We start from the raw sequence: 18,712 nt of genomic DNA on the forward strand, positions 1-18,712 counted from the left end.
CGTGCTCTATGTCCATTCTGACTCATAACTTCTGTATTTCAAATAACGCAAATAGGCCTACAAAATACAACTAGGCCTGTTTATCCACAAGAGAAAACTGGTTTACTTTTCTGACATGAAGAGCTTTATTTAGTTTTAGGATATTATATATTATATAAATATAAGCTACAAAATAGGATAATTTTCTCGAAGTCAACTATGGCATAATTCATACATTTATTTAAAATAAAGATTCATATTTTGTCTTTTTTTTTAGGTGCGACTGTTTTACATAATATGCTTGTATATTTCAACCTGTATATTGCATCTTTTTGCCAAGGATATTTTCAAATCTTAGCCATTTATTTGTCATGCTGAATGTATTTACATTTTTGCTTTATTATATCTATGACTTTAGCATTATCATTTATTGTTATTTTTAAATCTGTAGGCTACTCAGGTCTCAAAATGAGATCCCGATCTCGAGACTTTCTGATGAAATAATATCGTCATTGCAAAGAAATTGTAAGTAGGAACCTCACATACAACCCCCAATCACATTTTACACTGCGCGCGTGCACGGGATTATTGAAATAACGATATAGTACTCAGCAGACACAATAAAAATGGCGGTAAAAATACACCGTAGGCCTAAATTCATTTTAATGTCAGATTGCAACAGACGTGTTAATTCAGGGAATCCGCTGTGCGAATCAATTCGAAGAAGAGCCTTTTGTTGGCTGCTGCCCTGACACACTTTTAAAGCCTGTTTCCTGAATTATGAATACAATTTTAATTACATTTATAATTAAAAAATAAATAAAAAAAAAAAATGAATAAAGAGCCTAAGTGCAGTCAGAAGTAGGCTACATAAAGTCCCCCTGAAAAGGAGATCAGTAGAATTATAAAGCAGCATAAAATACTCAAGCGGAGTTATTTTAAACTTCAGTAAAGTTAATCACCGCTCTGTCCTCTTTTGTGCGTCACGCAGTTTATTCTAAACAAATGGTTGCAGACAGCGCATGCACCACTCCTCTCATGGACACGGTTCTCAGCCTCAAACCTGTAGAGAAATAGCTTTAAACTTGTCCTGGTTTAACCCCTGGGTGTGGTCTTTGGAGAGAGAAACGAGGACATAACGATGTGCGCTGTCCTGACTTGAAGAGCGATGCGACAATGCATGATATTCAGGATGCATGGGGAGCCACATTTTATAGCCTAATATCCCTTCTTTAAATCTGAACCCCGATCCAGTGAGACAGTAGGTCTATATTAGAATAGCTTATTTAGCTACAGCAAATGTAATGCTTTATCAACAATAAAAACAGGCCTATTGTAAACAATAATGGGATCACACACACAATAAAACATGTACATTGATTCTCCATACTCTGTATGTGTTGTGCTATGTGGTTTTAATAGCCTACCTAAACGTTGCACAAAGTTCCCACCACTTGTAACAGTTTGATCGCATTTGGAAATCCACTTGCATCCTTCTCGAAAGAAACCTGGAGTGAATAGGGCATTTGACCAATCACAGGCTGCACTGTAGTAGAATCCCGCCCACCATTTAAAAGCCACTTCCCTGGCAGTGTGACGCCATTCTCTGCTGACTGAAGCAATGGCATGGACAGGGCTGCTCACTCTCTTTGCGCTCCCTCTAGTAGCCGTAGGGTTAGACACATTTGCATATTTGGGAGACTCCGTTACATTGACTGCGAGAGAGGAGTGCGATAAACTCATCCTGATTCATCGGCTGAAAGATGACCGAGCGCTGGCTGTGGCAACTTCTGTTGACGATGTTTGGATGCCGCATGAAAGTTATAGAGACCGGATTGAACACCGTTCAAAGCTTTCTGTCACGTTAACTCGTGTCAACTACAACGATAACGGGTTCTATGAGTTTACCTGCGGCAGCCGCGTTGTTACCACTATCCAGCTGAAGGTTTTTCTTCCCTTCGGCATATCGGCGACAGAAGGAGAACAAGTCAAACTCCCGTGCCATTCCTATACTGCAGATAAACCAGCGAAGCCTATAAGATGGGAAAAAAACGGAGAGCTTGTGTTTGAACAGCAACAACCCTCCGGGGAGATCAGATATGGGACAGGATTTAAGGGAAGAAATGTATCTGTATCACCTGATTGGTACAGCAATGGAGATGTGTCGCTGACTTTCGGTCGAGCTCAGCCGGAGGATGAGGGTGTGTACGTTTGCTACACGGATGGACCAGAGAGAACGAGGGGAGAACCTGCTGCTGTGAGGGTGAAGATCACCACCAAAAGAAACCCGGATCAGATCACATGTGCGCCCCAGATTGTGCCAGTAAGTGCCTCAACATATAGCCTATAGGCGTAGGTCTATACCCCCATGCATTGGTGTAATGACTACTGTGAATAAATATCTAAAAGTGCTCTTTTGCCACTGACTATTATTGTCTGACAACATTAAAGTAAGGATCCCTACAGAAAAATACTTTTTTGTTAAAGAGTAAAAATCTTATTTTGTGTAACCAGAAACAGCTTTAAAATCTCCATCGCCAAATGAATGATGTGTTTATTTCAAGTTTATTTCAATCGATGGTGATTGTTGGAACAATGGAATGACGAACAAAGATGGCTTCTGATCGTTTGATTTTTTGTCTGTCGACGTTGAATGAAGTGATTTACGATGATAAAAAGTAGGTTACTGTTTATTCTGGAGTGTTTGGAGCTAGGGATTTCGGGGCTGTTTGTATTAGGCTAAACAAAAAAGACTTTACCTTTTAACAAAAAGGTCTATCTCTGTAGGCATCCTTATAATGTTGTCAGACACTTAGAATAATAATCGGAGCCTGTCAGTGGTAAAAACAGCACTTTTAGTGGATGGAAATTAAGGTTGCCCAATTGCACATTTATGTATTGCATTTTATTTCGATTTAACATGTACATTTATATTTAACATTTATATTTAATATGTAGATTTAAAATGTAACTTTTTATTTTACTTTTCTAAACATTTTGAGGAAAGTAGCCTAAGCTAAATAATCAAAATATAGGCTACCAACTATAAAATTTGGCAGCCCATAGAAATGCGGTGCAAAAACCGAAGTAACTTTTAAAGCCATATCGTACCATCAAAATTGTATTTAAACAGTACTTATTGTACTTTGTAACTTTCCAAAACTGCAGCCAGGACACATGCAAACCTCTACCAACATGCACACATTGTGGCACATCACACGCATCATTTGATATAACGCAACAATGTATTCTGTATACACTGAAGTCTAACCTATGTCTTCTTTCATCTCATTCTCTCGCTTGTAGCCGTCACAGAGCGTCCCACAAGATAATTGGGCAATTTTCGGCAAAATAGCAGCTGGGGTGTTTGTGATTGTGGCCCTTATTCTGTTTATTCTGCTTGGTCGGTGGTTGAAGTCCCACTGCTCCAGACCTGGACCCGGCGGAGGACGATATTCAGATGTGCCTACGGTGCCTCCTCTTCCTCCTCCTCCTCAAGCCAACGGGTGCTCCCAGTCAAATAATGCTCAAGAGTCCAAGGTCTAAAGACATCAGAGGTTCAATTAACTTATTGTATTTTCCATTTTTAAGTGTCATGCCTTAGCTCAAACAATCAATCATCAATAATTCCATGAAATGACCAGAAAACATGCTATATCATTATTGACATATGAAATGAACTTGGGATAGAAGATTTTGGCCATATCACTCAACCCTAAACACACAGCTACAGGTTCTGGTTTATTGTGATGGTTTAGCTACTCCACTTACTTTTTTTTTTATACCATACTTCCAATACTTCTAATTACTTGTTTCAAAAAGGAGAAACAAAACAACAATCAAACAGTGGGTGGCCAAAATGATCTGCTTCTTTTTTAACATCTTTAACAATAACTGTCAGCCATAAGTCCAATATTTTTTAAGTTGAATTGGTTCATAATAATGTTTATATTGTTTTTAATTTGCCCACTGCATCTCTAACTGACCACCCTGCATAGCCACTGTGTTTTCCACATATCCTCTCATATGTCTGTTCTCCTAATTTAAAATATTTTATCCTCTGTCTGTACATTTTCTATGTAGCTACAAATGTATTTTATTGTGTGATCTTGTGTTGTATAATGACAATAAATCTGAACACAGAACCTTACATTTTGTCTGGTAATGCAAAAAAGTCTTAGCGTGTATATTTAACATACCAATGTGTTTATTCTCGGCTGTTGACAATGCACCACCAAACACTTAAATGTTTCCATCTTTAGTTTTAATATTCTGTAACATATTCATTTGCATTATGCTGGTGACACCTGCACAGAATTTCATCAACATTCCTGTATCTCCATCTAATTTCTTGAGATGACCTTAGACGTTTTAAAATGAATTTGCCAGCTGAGTGACAGTAAAGTCAATTTGTTTGCATTTTAATCACAGAAAACACAGGGTGGGCTGAAAAATAGGTGCAACTTGTGTGGTTGGTAGCACAGAGGTTAGAGAAGTGCATTAGTGGCCCAACGGGTGCCAGCCTAGTGACATTGCACTAACATTTGACCTAATACCAGCTGGCCTGCAACCCAAAGTCATAGGATGTATTTAAACATATTTGGGGACTCATATCATGTGGTGGGTCTTGGGGTCCCTCCAGAACAATTTGAGCATTAAACACTTAATTTCCTGCATTCTGGTGAGTTTTCATGCACCAATTTCTAACTTTTTCTGCAAAACTTTATGCTGGAAATGGCTTTGTGTAAAGGAAACCACAGGGGACAATTGAAAATATAAAAACATAATGGAATATAATTAATCATTCTGTATTTTTCAAATATTTATTCTCCTGTAGATCAACTTTTCTCATGTAATGTTATCTCTGCTGAGTCCACACAGATGTAGGCCTAGGCATGATTTACTCCTCCCTCCTCTTTTCCTCTTTTGTTGATGAAGTAACCTCTTTAAATGTGCATGTGGCACTTATTCATGTGAATGATATGCTACATGAATTCATTGTAATGAATTAATAAACCCCTGGACTGTAATAGCTCAGATGTGTTTCAGGAAGATTTCTGCTCATGTTCAAAACTTTGCGCACATTCAAAATGTAACTCATCCCATCTTATTTTGAGATAAAAGACAGAATATTACGAGAATAAGTCACAATATTTTAAGAAAAAATCCACCTGCCCTATAGTCTATTGTGCATTACGTTATTGCTCTGCTGATAGGGCAGTATCTCATCCACAACTTGACTATTTCACGATCATAACCTAGTGATGGGACAACCGGCTCTTTTACGCGAGTCAGTTCAACCGGACGGTCGCATTGGTTGGCCTACCGAGTTAATAGATTCGGTCACCGGTTCGCATGCCCGCGGGGGGGGAGGGGATGAACACAATTCTAAGATGCACAAGACATAAAGGCTTCTAGGATCGGTTGATAACTCAAACTCAAAACAAGCCAGTTGAGGTGGTTTGGACATCTGGTAAGGATGCCCCCTGGGAGCCTCCCTAGGGAGGTGTTCCAGGCACGTCCAGCTGGGAGGAGACCTCGGGGAAGACCCAGGACTAGGTGGAGGGATTATATCTCCAACCTGGCCTGGGAACGCCTCGGGATCCCCCAGTCGGAGCTGGTTGATGTGGCTCGGGAAAGGGAAGTTAGGGGTCCCCTGCTGGAGCTGCTGCCCCCGCGACCCAACCCCGCATAAGCGGATGAAGATGGATGGATAACTATCAATTTGTACGTGATATCAAGAAATAAAAGGCTTCTGGGATCAGTTAATAACTCAAACTTGCCGAGAACCAAGACACTGCTTGATTACATTAGACTTGAGCGGTTGCACAGTAACATTCGGTCTCGTTCAGTAGCCTGGTGCACGGTCTCCAATCTACAACTCTTCAACAACTCTTTCGGTCCAATCATAGACAGTAAAAAATGGACCAACAGATCCCGTTGCTCTGGACGGAGACCAGTGAAGTCTGTTAGAAGCACTTTTCCGGCCAATGGAAGATTAGCAGTGACCCTAAGGAATTAAATTATATTTTGGGGGATTCCTGCTGTTTTACTGTAGCTTCATTTAAAATGGCCAAATCCTCACCATAGACAGTGAAAGAAATGGACTAAATGCTAGTTAACATTAGTAATTAAACTTAAACAGCTAATGTAAGTCGAAACTGCTTGCGAGCTTCTCCTGTACTATACGGTAATTCCTCTATTATGCGACAGTAAGTCGCTTGGTTATGACACAATCGTTAGCCTATTTTCACAAAAACGTCTGCTACGGAGCCATAACGTGAGGTACAAGGTAATGGAGCCTTTTATACATTGTTGTGTTTCTTTAGAAATAAACAATGGACAAATAGGGTCTTTAAACAGTTCAGATGTAAAGTTATTCGCTGTCAAAGTGACGTCAAAAAAAATGGCAATCAATGCTAACGGCGGGTGAGTGCTTGTTAGCATCAAAATGGCGCCATAGGAGCTACGCTGTGTGGAAGTTGGCTTACCCCCTTGGGTCCAATCCAAGGGGGTAAGCTTCGCTTCAGAGCTCAAACCTCCTATGGCGCCATTTTGATGCTAACAAGCACTCACCCGCCGTTAGCATTCCATTGACTGCCATTCATTTTGACGTCACTTTGACAGTGAATAACTTTACATCTGAAGCCTTTAAAGACTTTGTCCATTGTTTATTTCTAAAGAAACACAATGTATAAAAGGCTCCATTACCTTGTACCTCACGTTATGGCTCCGTAGCAGACGTTTTTGTAAAAATAGGCTAACGATTGTGTCATAACCACGCGACTTACTGTCGCATAGTAGAGGAATTACCGTATAGTACAGGAGAAGCTCGCAGGCAGTTTCGACTTACATTAGCTGTTTAAGTTTAATTACTAATGTTAACTTGCATTTTAGTGATCAATAATTAGCCTGTGTCTATGTTATCTCCTTACATATACCTACGCTCTCCGTCTCTGCAAGATTGGGAATGATTGAGATTTCTCTTGGCACAGCTACCAGAAGACTTACAACTTTCAGACAGGTTGCTCACGTCACATCTACGTCGTCTCTCTCAGTTGGAGGCTGCGCAGTAACGCTCAGCGCTCACCCGAAAAGTGCTTCTAATATCCTTCAATGGTCTCCGTCCAGAGCAACGGGATCTGTTGGTCCATTCTTATATACTATCTATGACCGTGCTGCTCGATGTAGCCCATTTCCTGATTGATTCTACCACCACTCCAGTGGAGGCGCTAATAAGGTAAAAAACAGGAGTGAGTCAGTTCATTGATGTACGGCACTCGATTCTCCCGGGTTCAGTGTCATGAGTCGAGTTAATTAACCGGCTCTTCGGTCAGTTCGACAACACTATCATAGCCTGATTAAGGTGTAGGCCTATACATGCAGGGATACTTCGGTTACTAAATGAGTTCTTTACCTCTGTTAACCGGGTTATTAGAACTTCGATTAGAACCGAGGTAAGGTGTTTACATGATGTTTGAGAAATTGGGGTATGGCCCTAACCCGAATATAATAGTTTATTTAAACTGCATGTAAGCGCAGTCACTGACTGTGTTTACATGCAGTTTAAAAAGTGTAGTCGATCCCTCTCAACCCAGACACAAACCCGCCCATCAGGACGAAAACCTCACGCCATGAAAACGGTTTCTTCCCGTCCAGAGTCTCTTTAACAAGGCCCCAGGCCTCATAACCCTGTGGCAATAAACCACTTTCTGATTGTGATTTCTGATTTGAAAATCAGATTCTGCAGTCATTTCTGGCAACAACAAAAAAACAACTGCATGCTCACTTGTGCACACACCTCGAGAGGCTATGAGGATAAAACACTTGCTGTTATGAAAATGTTAATTATTTTGATCCAAAAGCAGAACTTTAAAAATCATTCCTTCCCAAAATATATAAAGACTATTTATTATAAAAGGAAAAAAAAATAGCGTAGCTCCTTCCAGGAAAAAAAAACAAACAATTGATATGATCTGTCAAAATCAACCTGGACATAATTTCATCCACCCACTCTGCTGTAACTTTTAAAAAGGACATATACTGACAGTATGTGTTCAGTGGGGGGAAGGGGGGGAGGTGATGACTCACCACACACACACAAAGAAAACAGCAACCTGGGTAGGATTACCTGAAAAGAAGTGTGTGAGTAGCGTGTTGACATTATTGCTCCCATGCTGCTGCCCACAACTGAGGGGAAGAGACTGATGAGCGTATCCTGTTGCTTAAGCTTGAAAACTAAAGAAGACCACATCTTATAATTTTATCAACATTCCACAGTGTAAGTGTTTTAGACCAGAAACAAGCATAGGGTCTATACTCATTACATTAACTGTTTATAAATATAATTATGCAGTAAATGATAAGGCGCGCACACGTACACATGGACACGGACACACTCACGGACACACACACACACACACACACACACACACACACACACACACACGGACACGGACACACACACACACCCCTTCTAAATATATGCTCAAGTCTGTTCCATTTAAAAAAAAGTTCCATATCTAAAGCGGTGCAGGAATCCTACATTGAGACTAGAGGAATCCTACACATGTTAAAAGTTGTGTATTGCAACATTTGAAAATAAAATAAAAGATAATTGCAAGAAAAAAAAAATCATTGCACAGCTGTGTCTATAAGATCTTTGACTTCAGTGCAGAGTTCAGTGTGGTGATGGCTTCAGGGTAATAACTGTTGATCAGTCTTGTGGTCGGTGCTCTGATGGACCTGTATCTTTCCCCCCCTTTTTTAACCAGTGAGTTTGTGTTTATTTTCCATGTGAGATGGAATGTGAGTGCCCAAGAACCTAAAACTAGATGCTCTCTTCAGTCTATCCTCTTTTATGTACAGTTGATGTATTTTGAGGTCAAGTAGGTGTCCTTACATAGTACAGGAAACACATGCCACAGCCACACACACACACACCACAGGATGTTGCGGTTCAGTGTTAATCACGGTTGCCACAGTTGAAATGAAAATGCACACATCACACAGTGCTTCAAGACAACAGTAGTCTCACATTGGCAGCTCTATCTCCACAGCGCTGTGGAGTAAGGTCTGACTTCACCACCCAAACATGCCACACATTTTCAACGTGTAGTTTACTAGCTTAAAGTTTGTTGTTGTTTCCCAAAGGGAACGGAGTTAGACAACGGCAACACATATCGCCCAAAATGAACTTTCATCGATCCAGACTACTTAAAAGACACACACACACACACACACACACACACACACACGGGAAGAGTGACAAGAGACAATAGAACCGTAAAGTTACTTTAATTACCTTACAAACAAGTGTAATAACACCAACCAAGTGGGCCCATACATTAAACCACCAGAGCACCTTGCATCAATATTGCTCCACTGATGATGCTCATTTCCTTATATCTAAAACTCTGCACTTTTACAAATGAGATGAAAACACGAAGTGCAACTTTAGCCATACTAGTATGTAAGTCTGTCAGACCATATTTTCAGAATGTCCTGGTTCTGTTGAATAGAGGCGGGACATTTAAGAAGAGAAGCCACAGCTGATGCAACAGTCAGCCTGGGCCCAGCTACACTTCCTCATCATCACAGCTCCAGTAACACATAGCATGTTGGTGAGGCCTGGTGCTTTGTTGCTGTGCTGTCTTGAACTTTGACATTCTAGCACAATTACTGAGAGGCTTTTCTAATAACATGCTCCAGTCTGTCCTATTTGAATAATTTCCAAGAGAGACTAACCCACAGAACAACACTGGGTTGACAGTGCCACGCCATCACTGATTAAGATAATAATAAAAGATCAGAGCTTGAAAAGACCTCAAAGCAGACAGGAACGACAAACTAAACTCAGCCACAGCTGCACCTGCAAGGAAAAAGCTTGTCAGAGAGAAAAAAGTGAGAGGAAAAAGCTTAGAGCAGAGCAGCAACTTACAGCCTCAGCCACACAACACTAGCTTTGTCACCAGGAGGACAGACATATGCGGTACCAATATGTCTATACCAAGAGATCCGAGACACATACACATTACAACACTGCAAAGATTTTTTTTTTAAACATGACTAATACACTTTCATACCTGCTAGGTGAAATGCAGCAATGTGTGAAGATTTGTGAGCTGTTGTGACAATTCCTATAGAGTATATAAGTTTAACTTGACCCATTTTCATTCATTGATTAAAATAATGTTGCAGTGTTACACAGCTCTGTTTACACTTTATTCTAGTAGATCTTTAATTAATAAGAACATAGGTACATTGTTTTCATTTCACACTTGCTTTTGCAATGTAAACACCAACTCCCTTTACATTGAAGATTGAGAGACGTTCAAAATTTATTCTTTATTCTATAAAGGACAACACACATTAATCAACATTTCTGTAAATGTGCCAGTGTTATATAAAATAATAACAGATACATAAGAACATGTATATCTCAGCACAATCTTCCAAAATGATTGTAAGCGATTCAAATAAGAAACTCCCATGTTCAAAAAGGAGTAGGAAGAAGTTAAAAAAAAAAAAATTCTGATACCCCCTTTTTCTATTTTTATACTTTAGTTAAATACAAGACAATTTGATGCTTGACTTATTTATACATGTTTACATACACATACATGTGCCGAATATCTACCTATATACACACACATAAGCACATGCATACACATAGACACACATACACAATTTTCTTTTCCATCTACTTTGTTTCCTTCTATCTACATCAAACCAAATAATAACCCATCCAGACTAGACTTAGTATACAGTATAAGCCCAGGAACCATACAGTGGTGACAATACTATCACCTTAAGTCCTTTTCCTATCCATTCAATATATTCATTTTAAATAGTCTCTTAAAATTGCTGATTGTTGATTTCATCTCTTCACTGCAGCTGTTCAATAAATTAACTCCTTTGGTTGTGATGCAGTGATATTTATTTGTTCTTATAAGTTTCTTTTGAAATACAAAAGTTCCTCTTACAGTGCTCATATTATGCTCATTTTCAGGTTCATAATTGTATTTAGAGGTTATATCAGGATAGGTTTATGTGGTTTAATTTTCAAAAAAACATTTTTGTTGTACTACACATTGCTGCAGCTCCTCTTTTCACCCTGTGTGTTGAGCTCTCTGTTTTAGCTACAGAGTGAGACATCACACTTCTGTTCTATCTTTGTTGGGAGTCGCACATGCGCAGTAGCTAGGTAAGGACTACTAGCCAGTCAGAAGCAGAGTATGAGGGTGTGCCCTGACAGTAGCTAGGTAAGGACTACTAGCCAGTCAGAAGCAGAGTATGAGGGCGTGCCATGCTAGCAGCTAGGCGAGCATTATAACGTGTGTTACAAAGTGACGCACGTTCGTGGTTCATGGTTTGTCACGGAAGTAAAGGCTGGACTCATGCCCGGATTATCCATAAGGGTACTTGGGCCAGTGCCCAGGGGCACCAACCATTCACAACCAGTGGGGGGGCACCACATGACACAAGCTTTAGCAATATTTTCCGTAAATTGTTATATTATTCACTTGAAATTGTTGAAAGACCATACATTACTCGTTTATGAACACTAATTTCACAATAATAATAATAAATTATAAATAAATCAATATTACATGACCACTAAAAAAAACCAAAAACCTTATGAAAAAACGAGGTAGAGATGGAGTGACCCTGCCCGGAGGAAGCCCGAGGCCCCCATCTGGAGCCAGGCCCAGATGGAGGGCTCGTCAGCGAGCGCCTGGTGGCCGGGTTTGCCACGGAGCCATAGGGGATGAGTCTTTACCCCAAGTGAAGGAGTTCAAGTACCTTGGGGTATTGTTCGCGAGTGAGGGGACAATGGAGCGGGAGATTGGTCGGAGAATCGGCGCAGCAGGTGCGGTATTACACTCAATTTATCGCACCGTTGTGACGAAAAGAGAGCTGAGCCAGAAGGCAAAGCTCTCAATCTACCGGTCAGTTTTCGTTCCTACCGTCACCTATGGTCATGAAGGCTGGGTCATGACCGAAAGAACGAGATCCAGGGTACAAGCGGCCGAAATGGGTTTCCTCAGGAGGGTGGCTGGCGTCTCCCTTAGAGATAGGGTGAGAAGCTCAGTCATCCGTGAGGAGCTCGGAGTAGAGCCGCTGCTCCTTCGCGTCGAAAGGAGCCAGTTGAGGTGGTTCGGGCATCTGGTAAGGATGCCCCTGGGTGCCTCCCTAGGGAGGTGTTCCAGGCACGTCCAGCTGGGAGGAGGCCTCGGGGAAGACCCAGGACTAGGTGGAGGGATTATATCTCCAACCTGGCCTGGGAACGCCTCGGGATCCCCCAGTCGGAGCTGGTTAATGTGGCTCGGGAAAGGGAAGTTTGGGGTCCCCTGCTGGAGCTGCTACCCCCGCGACCCGTTACCGGATAAGCGGAAGAAGATGGATGGATGGATGACCACTATCACTCCCCTCCCCTTTCAGAGTTGAGTTGGTCCACAAGTACCCACAAATGTATCATTTGAGGCTTTGAGGTATAGTGCCCAGGGGCACCACATTGTCTTAATACGGGCCTGGCTGGACTACAATAGAGCTGTTTGGAGCAGTTTGTGAACAGTGTTTTCAGTTGGAGATGGTAAGTCCCTTTGGGGTGGACTTTGGACTTTTTCACTTTGTAAACTTATAACGTGCACAAAAAAGATGTATAACACGATAAAGGAAAGGGGAAAAGCCAAAAAGCACAATATGGGCACTTTAAGTGATGTTTGCTCTCTCTCATTTGAAACAACCCTTGGATACTGTTTATAGCTGTTGATTATTTACTTTGTACATGATTTGTGCCGTTTTAAAGTCAACAATATCTCTGAATGTTAGTGCTTTTAGTTTGATGTAAAGTGGATTAGTTGGTGCTCTACAATTCTTAAGGCTCTCTTCTGAAGGATGAATATGGGTTCAGTGTTTGTTTTGTAAGTGTTTCCCCACACTTCCAAACAGTGAGTAATGAATGGCAGTATGAAGGAGCAATACAACGTGTACAATGAGCGTTGATTTATGATGGTGGTATTTGGTTTTATACAGTATTGCAATTGATTTGGATATTTGGGCTTGAATATGATGTATATGTGGCTTCCAACATCATTTTTCATTGATTATTACTCCCAGAAATGTAAGTTATTTTACTTTTTCTATTTCAATGTCATTTATCATATGTTTTGTGTACATTTGTTACACAATTCCCAAAAATTATACATTTTGTTTTACTTAAGTTCAGTGTTAGTTTATTTGCATCAAACGAGCACTTCATCTTTTTTAATTCATTTTCCAAAGTAACGAATACATTGTAGAAATAAAACTGCAAGTAATGGCTCAACAGTTGAAATAGTTAACCAAAAGTTATCCAAAAGTATTGCCTAAGCTGCTGAAATGGTTAGCTAAAAGTAGGCCTAACTAAACGTAAAGTAATGGATGGAAGATACATTTAGCAATCTGAACACTGACAGTGATAACATTAACAACATCCACTTCTATATAATGAACATTGGGAACATACATTGGGGATTAATGAGTGAGTTTATCTGACAGGGTGGTGAATCATTTGGACACAAACACACCCCTCTCCTCTCGACCTGAGTGTAAAGTTACCTAATGTGTGTCACGTAATTTATTTATGAATGGCAACACTTTTGTGAGCACATATTTCTGCTTAAGCAAACAGCAGAGAGAGCATTATTGGCAGCAGCACTATAACAACACCTCCGCTGGGATGCCGGACATTTGACTCAGTTGCTTCAAGGACGAACAGGGATAGACACACAATGGAAGAGCGTCTATCGGTCCTTCTCTGTATAGCTCTGTTGCCTAGTTTTATATTAGCTATTGATAATATTCTGGGAGACAAAGTTACATTTCAAGAAACCGAGAAGTGTAAGACTAGCAGAGCCACACTGGTGTGGCTTAAAGACGGCAGCGAACGGCCGGTAGCTCGGTGGGATGGAGTTTGGAAACCGGAGCAGGGTTACGAAGACAGACTGAGTCCAAACGAGTGTGTCAGCTTAAACCAGACAAACATGAACGACAACGGACTGTACGTGTTAACCTGCGGCCCCGACTCCGAGACGCGGACATCCCTGCACGTTGTCCCAGCCTCCGAGGCTCTGGTGTCAGAGGGAGAGCCGGGGAGACTTGAGTTCCACCACTTCACTGTAGGGAAACGGGGGGAGTTTAGGATGGAAAGAAACGGAGAGCTTGTGTTGGAGCTGGACCTCTCCTCCGGGGAGATGAGACATGGGACAGGGTTTGAGGATAGATTATCGGTGTCGCCAGGTTGGAAGTTGAGCGGAGACTTGACGGTGACGCTGCAGGACGTTAAGCCCGACGACCAAGGGGATTTCTTCATCTACGTCCAAGATGAAGACGAAACGCGACCGAGGGAAGGTCTCTCAGCTGTGAGGCTGAAGATCAGAGAGAAGATCCCGGACCAGACCACCCGCACCCCGCCGACTGCAGCCGCAGGCATATGTGTGAGTAACCACCTTTTTTTTTTAATAACTCACATGCATTATCTTGTAATTATTAGTCTTGTGACGTTGGTCACCTGTCAACTTTCTGTGTCATTATGGTGTCCTACAGCGTCGGCATTTAATTCCTCTGTTTTCTTTTTCTCTTGTTCCCCCTCTATGCATATTTTGATATAACGCAACAATGCATCTGAAACTGAAGTCTAACCTAGATCTTCTTTCATCTCATTCTCCCGATTGTAGCCGACACAGAACGTGACAGAAGAGAAAGAAGAAACTTGGGCTGATGTTATCTTAACAGCAGCAGTGATGTTTGTGATTGTGGCCCCTTCATTCTTTCTGCTTGGCTGGTGGTTGAAGTCCCGCTGCTCCTCATCTGGACCCTGCAGACATCAATATTCAGATGTGCCTCCTCCTCCTCCTCCTCCTCCTCCTCCTTCTCCTCCTCCTCAAGCCAACGGGTACTCCCCGTCAAATAATGCTCAAGCAGAGTCCAAGGTCTAAAGATATCCAAGTTTAAGGTTCAATTGAGTTCCCTGTCCTGTATTTTCTTGCCATGTAGCGCAAACAATTGGAAACTGATAAGTTATCGTCTTTCACTGAAATCAAAATTGGGATTAATATATCGATGTATCTTGGTCTCGGTAGATTTATAACAAGCCCATTTACTAACTAATTTCTCAGATCCATGGTTTTGCTTTTACATCACAATATTTGTGTGCGTGCATGTTAACACTTTATAGCTGGAACATGTTCTCTATAATTTTAACCTACGTTTGCACGCACACACACACAGTATCCATTGTAATCCATATAGACTATTTATTTATAAAATCCTCATTGTATTTATTAAACATGATATGTCGTTATTGAAATATGAACTGACCTCGGGATAGAAGATTTTTGCCATATCACCCAGCACACAGCTGCAGCTTCTGGTTCATGATGATGGTTTAGCTACTTTCCAATACTTCTAATTACTTGTTTCCAAAAAGAAGAAACAAAAGAACAATCACACAGGAAATGACAAAAACTACCTGCTTCTTTTTTAACATCTCCGATAACAATTGTCATCCATGAGTCCCATGTTTTTAAAATAATACCTGTGTATAATTTATTCTTTATTAATCTCTAACTGACCACCCGACACTAGCCACTGTGTTTTCCACATATCATCTATGTCTGTTCTCCTGATATAAAATATTTTAGCCTTTGTCTGTAGAATGTCTGTGTGTAGCTACAAATGTATTTCTTGTGTGATTTTGTGTATAATCACAATAAAGCTGAACCCAGAAACTTAAATTTTGTTATTTCAAAAGATCTCTTTTTTCATCTGGTAATGCAAAAAAGTCCTAGCGTGTATATTTTACATAATGTTTATTCTGGGCTGTTGACATGACACCAAATGCACCAAACACTTAAAGGTTTCCATCTTTAGTTTAATTTTAATATTCTGTAACATATTAATCTGTATTATGCTGGTGACACCTGCACATAATTTGATCAACGTTCCTGTATCTCCATCAGACTTTGAGATGATTTCAAATGAATTTGCCCGCTCAGTGACAGTAAAGTCAAATAGTTTGCATTTTCATCACAGAAAACAGTCTCCATACATTGCATGTTGCCAATGGAAGATTAGCAGTGACCCAAAGGAATTCAATTATATTTTGGGGGATTCCTGCTGTTTTACTGTAGCTTAATTTAAGACCGCCAAATCCTCACCCGTTTGGTGCACTTCTTCCTCAAATCCATGCATTGTGGGAAATTTTTGATGAGTAGTTAACTCTGCTGAACATGGTCTGCCATGTCACTTGTGTTTCTTTGCATATAGAGCAAGTATGGGAAGTGGATCTGATCACAAATGGTCACTCAAGACACAGGTGGAGACACATTCTAATGCCAGGTGTGAACACACGTACTTAGAGCTGTCCACTTGTGATCGGACCATCAGGACCAGGGGCGTCGGACTGGGGGGGTAAAGGGGACTGAGTACCAGGGCCCTCATGTGAGGAGGGCCCAAAATATGCTAGAATGAATAGCTGTGGATGTGGGGAGGGGCCCATAGAAAATGCCTTTCTACAGGGCCCAGAATTTGGTCATTGTCTACTTATTTGAGCAGTAGACAGACATCTGTGTAGTCAGATAAACCGCCCGGGGCCGTAGGCTCTAGGAGAAGCAGGCAGGCTCCTTCACTACTTCTGCGAGTGTGTTTCTGTGTGTGCGCCAGATAACCACCTACACCTGTAGGCTAAAAAACACTCACTAGCACTGGGGCAATAGGTCTGGCAATGCGAGACTACAGGGGACAGGAGGAGAAGCATGTCATCCACTACTCCTTTGTGTGTGTTTTCTCCAAACTAAGTGAGTGGCCTCAGTTATGTTTATTCTGGAATGCAGCTGCAGTTACGCGGGCTGAGCCAGTGGCAGGACAGGAGTCTCCCTGGTAATGAGGAAAAGGCCTCTCCCCTCCAGCAATCTACCTAAAACAAAAGGCAACAAGCTGGTACAGCGGTACACCAAAGACACCGTAATAAATAACATACAAAATATTATCCTTTCCTAATTATAAAACGAGAAAAGGGAAATCATAAAAACCATATGCATAAAACTAAATGCAACAGTGCCTAGCCTACATCAGTGGACCTAAGGATGAACCTGTTTTCATGCAGTCGTGTCTGACATTTAAAATGAGGTCTTTCTATCAAGACCTTAAAAAGGTAGTATTGGTTTATCTGAGGAGCAGTGGTCACCACACAGCTTTATATAACTGTAGCCCCTAATATTCAGGCAGTTTGCATGAACCACACATATATTTAGCTACTCTATCTATCGGTCTATCGATAGATTGATAGATAGATATATTTAAGAGGTCGGGGTGGATGGGTGAGTCAAAAAACACAGCTGGAGCAGAGTTCTCTTCCCGGGGAAAACAAAAGACTTTTATTTTTAAATGACCTGCTTCATGTAGTTCTACTGGAACATAGGGTCAGTTTCAGCAAATATGACAGAAAGTTAGTTTTATAAGTCTTACCTACTGCACCTTTAAGGAAAAACAAAACACGATTGAAAATCAACCTTTTCACATCCTTTCACACACCAACTCTGCAGTAAGGTATTTAATAGAAATACAGCAATGGGACAGCAAGCATGATCGGTCGGCATACAGTAAAGACAATGAGTCTGTGTTTCCATATTTGACAGAAATCTATGCATTTGCCTGTTATTTCTCACAATTTGATAAACAAAATGCATATTCTGCTTGAGTAAATGAAACCCCAATTAACAAAAAACACACTATTAACATTTAAAAACCAGAAACAATTAAGCATAGGATCTATACTCATTGCATAAATTGTTTATATAATTAAGCAGTAAATGATAAGGCACACACACACACACACACACACACACACACACACACACACACACACACACACACACACACCTGTTCCATTTAAAAAAAGAGTTCCATATCTAAACAGGTGCAGGAATCCTATGAATCCTACACGTTAAAATGTTTAAAGAGTAAAAAGGTTAAAAGGTTAAAAAGTTGTTGTGTATTTGCAACATTTGAAAATAAAATAAAAGATAACTGCAAGAAAAAAAATCTTATTTCACAGCTGTGTCTATAAGATCTTTGATTTCAGTGTGGTGATGGCTTCAGGGTAATAACTGTTGATCAGTCTTGTGGTCGGTGCTCTAATGGACCTGTATCTTTCCCCGACAGGAGGAGTTCAAACTGTTCATGTGTTGAGTGATGGGAGTCCTTTGTGCTGCTGAATGACTTCAGCAGCCGTCCTGACTGTAATCAGGAAGTAGAGTCACTGTTGTGCTTTTTTAACCAGCTTTCATGTACAGTTTATGTGTTTTGAGGTTAAGTTCCAAGTTGTTCTCTTTAAATAGTAGCTACAGGAAACACACACACACACACACACACACACACACACACACACACACACACATTGTGCAGCTAAGTATGCTCCATGTCCCTCTCCTAATAAATTCTGTTCTTGGACACTTATCTCTGTAAAGTTTGGAATTAACAAATCAAATTTCTTAAAGTATTCCTCTCTGATTTTATTTGTCACATTTCAAGAGGAAGTGCATCTCTGTGTCACCGGCGGTGCAGTGACAGTAACAGACTATTTCCTCTGTCGTCCTTTCTCTGACCTGACTGTGGTCACTGAGTCAGGATCTGTCTCTGCATGACCAACAGTAAAGAGATACTCTAATAGATATTTAAATTCATGGTT

At 40.8% G+C, this 18,712-nt stretch overlaps 2 protein-coding genes across 2 annotated transcripts in view; both read left to right on the top strand.

Moving 5' to 3' along the window:
- Positions 1-1,505: 1,505 nt before the first annotated feature.
- On the top strand, positions 1,506-4,205 carry LOC118493552. The gene is made up of 2 exons (XM_035993798.1): positions 1,506-2,302; positions 3,286-4,205. Exons 1-2 carry the CDS (start codon positions 1,601-1,603, stop codon positions 3,523-3,525), a joined length of 942 nt encoding a protein of 313 aa, XP_035849691.1. The 5' UTR covers positions 1,506-1,600; the 3' UTR covers positions 3,526-4,205.
- Positions 4,206-13,731: 9,526 nt separating this feature from the next.
- Positions 13,732-18,712, top strand: part of LOC116053175 — a 34,696-nt gene continuing 29,715 nt past the window's right edge. The window contains exon 1 of the mRNA XM_031304141.2: positions 13,732-14,459. Coding sequence (XP_031160001.1) covers positions 13,755-14,459 — 705 coding nt within the window. The 5' untranslated portion in view covers positions 13,732-13,754. The remainder of the gene's footprint in view (positions 14,460-18,712) is intronic.

This window comes from Sander lucioperca, chromosome 17, assembly GCF_008315115.2.
Source record: "Sander lucioperca isolate FBNREF2018 chromosome 17, SLUC_FBN_1.2, whole genome shotgun sequence".
Classification (NCBI taxonomy): Eukaryota; Metazoa; Chordata; class Actinopteri; order Perciformes; family Percidae; genus Sander; species Sander lucioperca.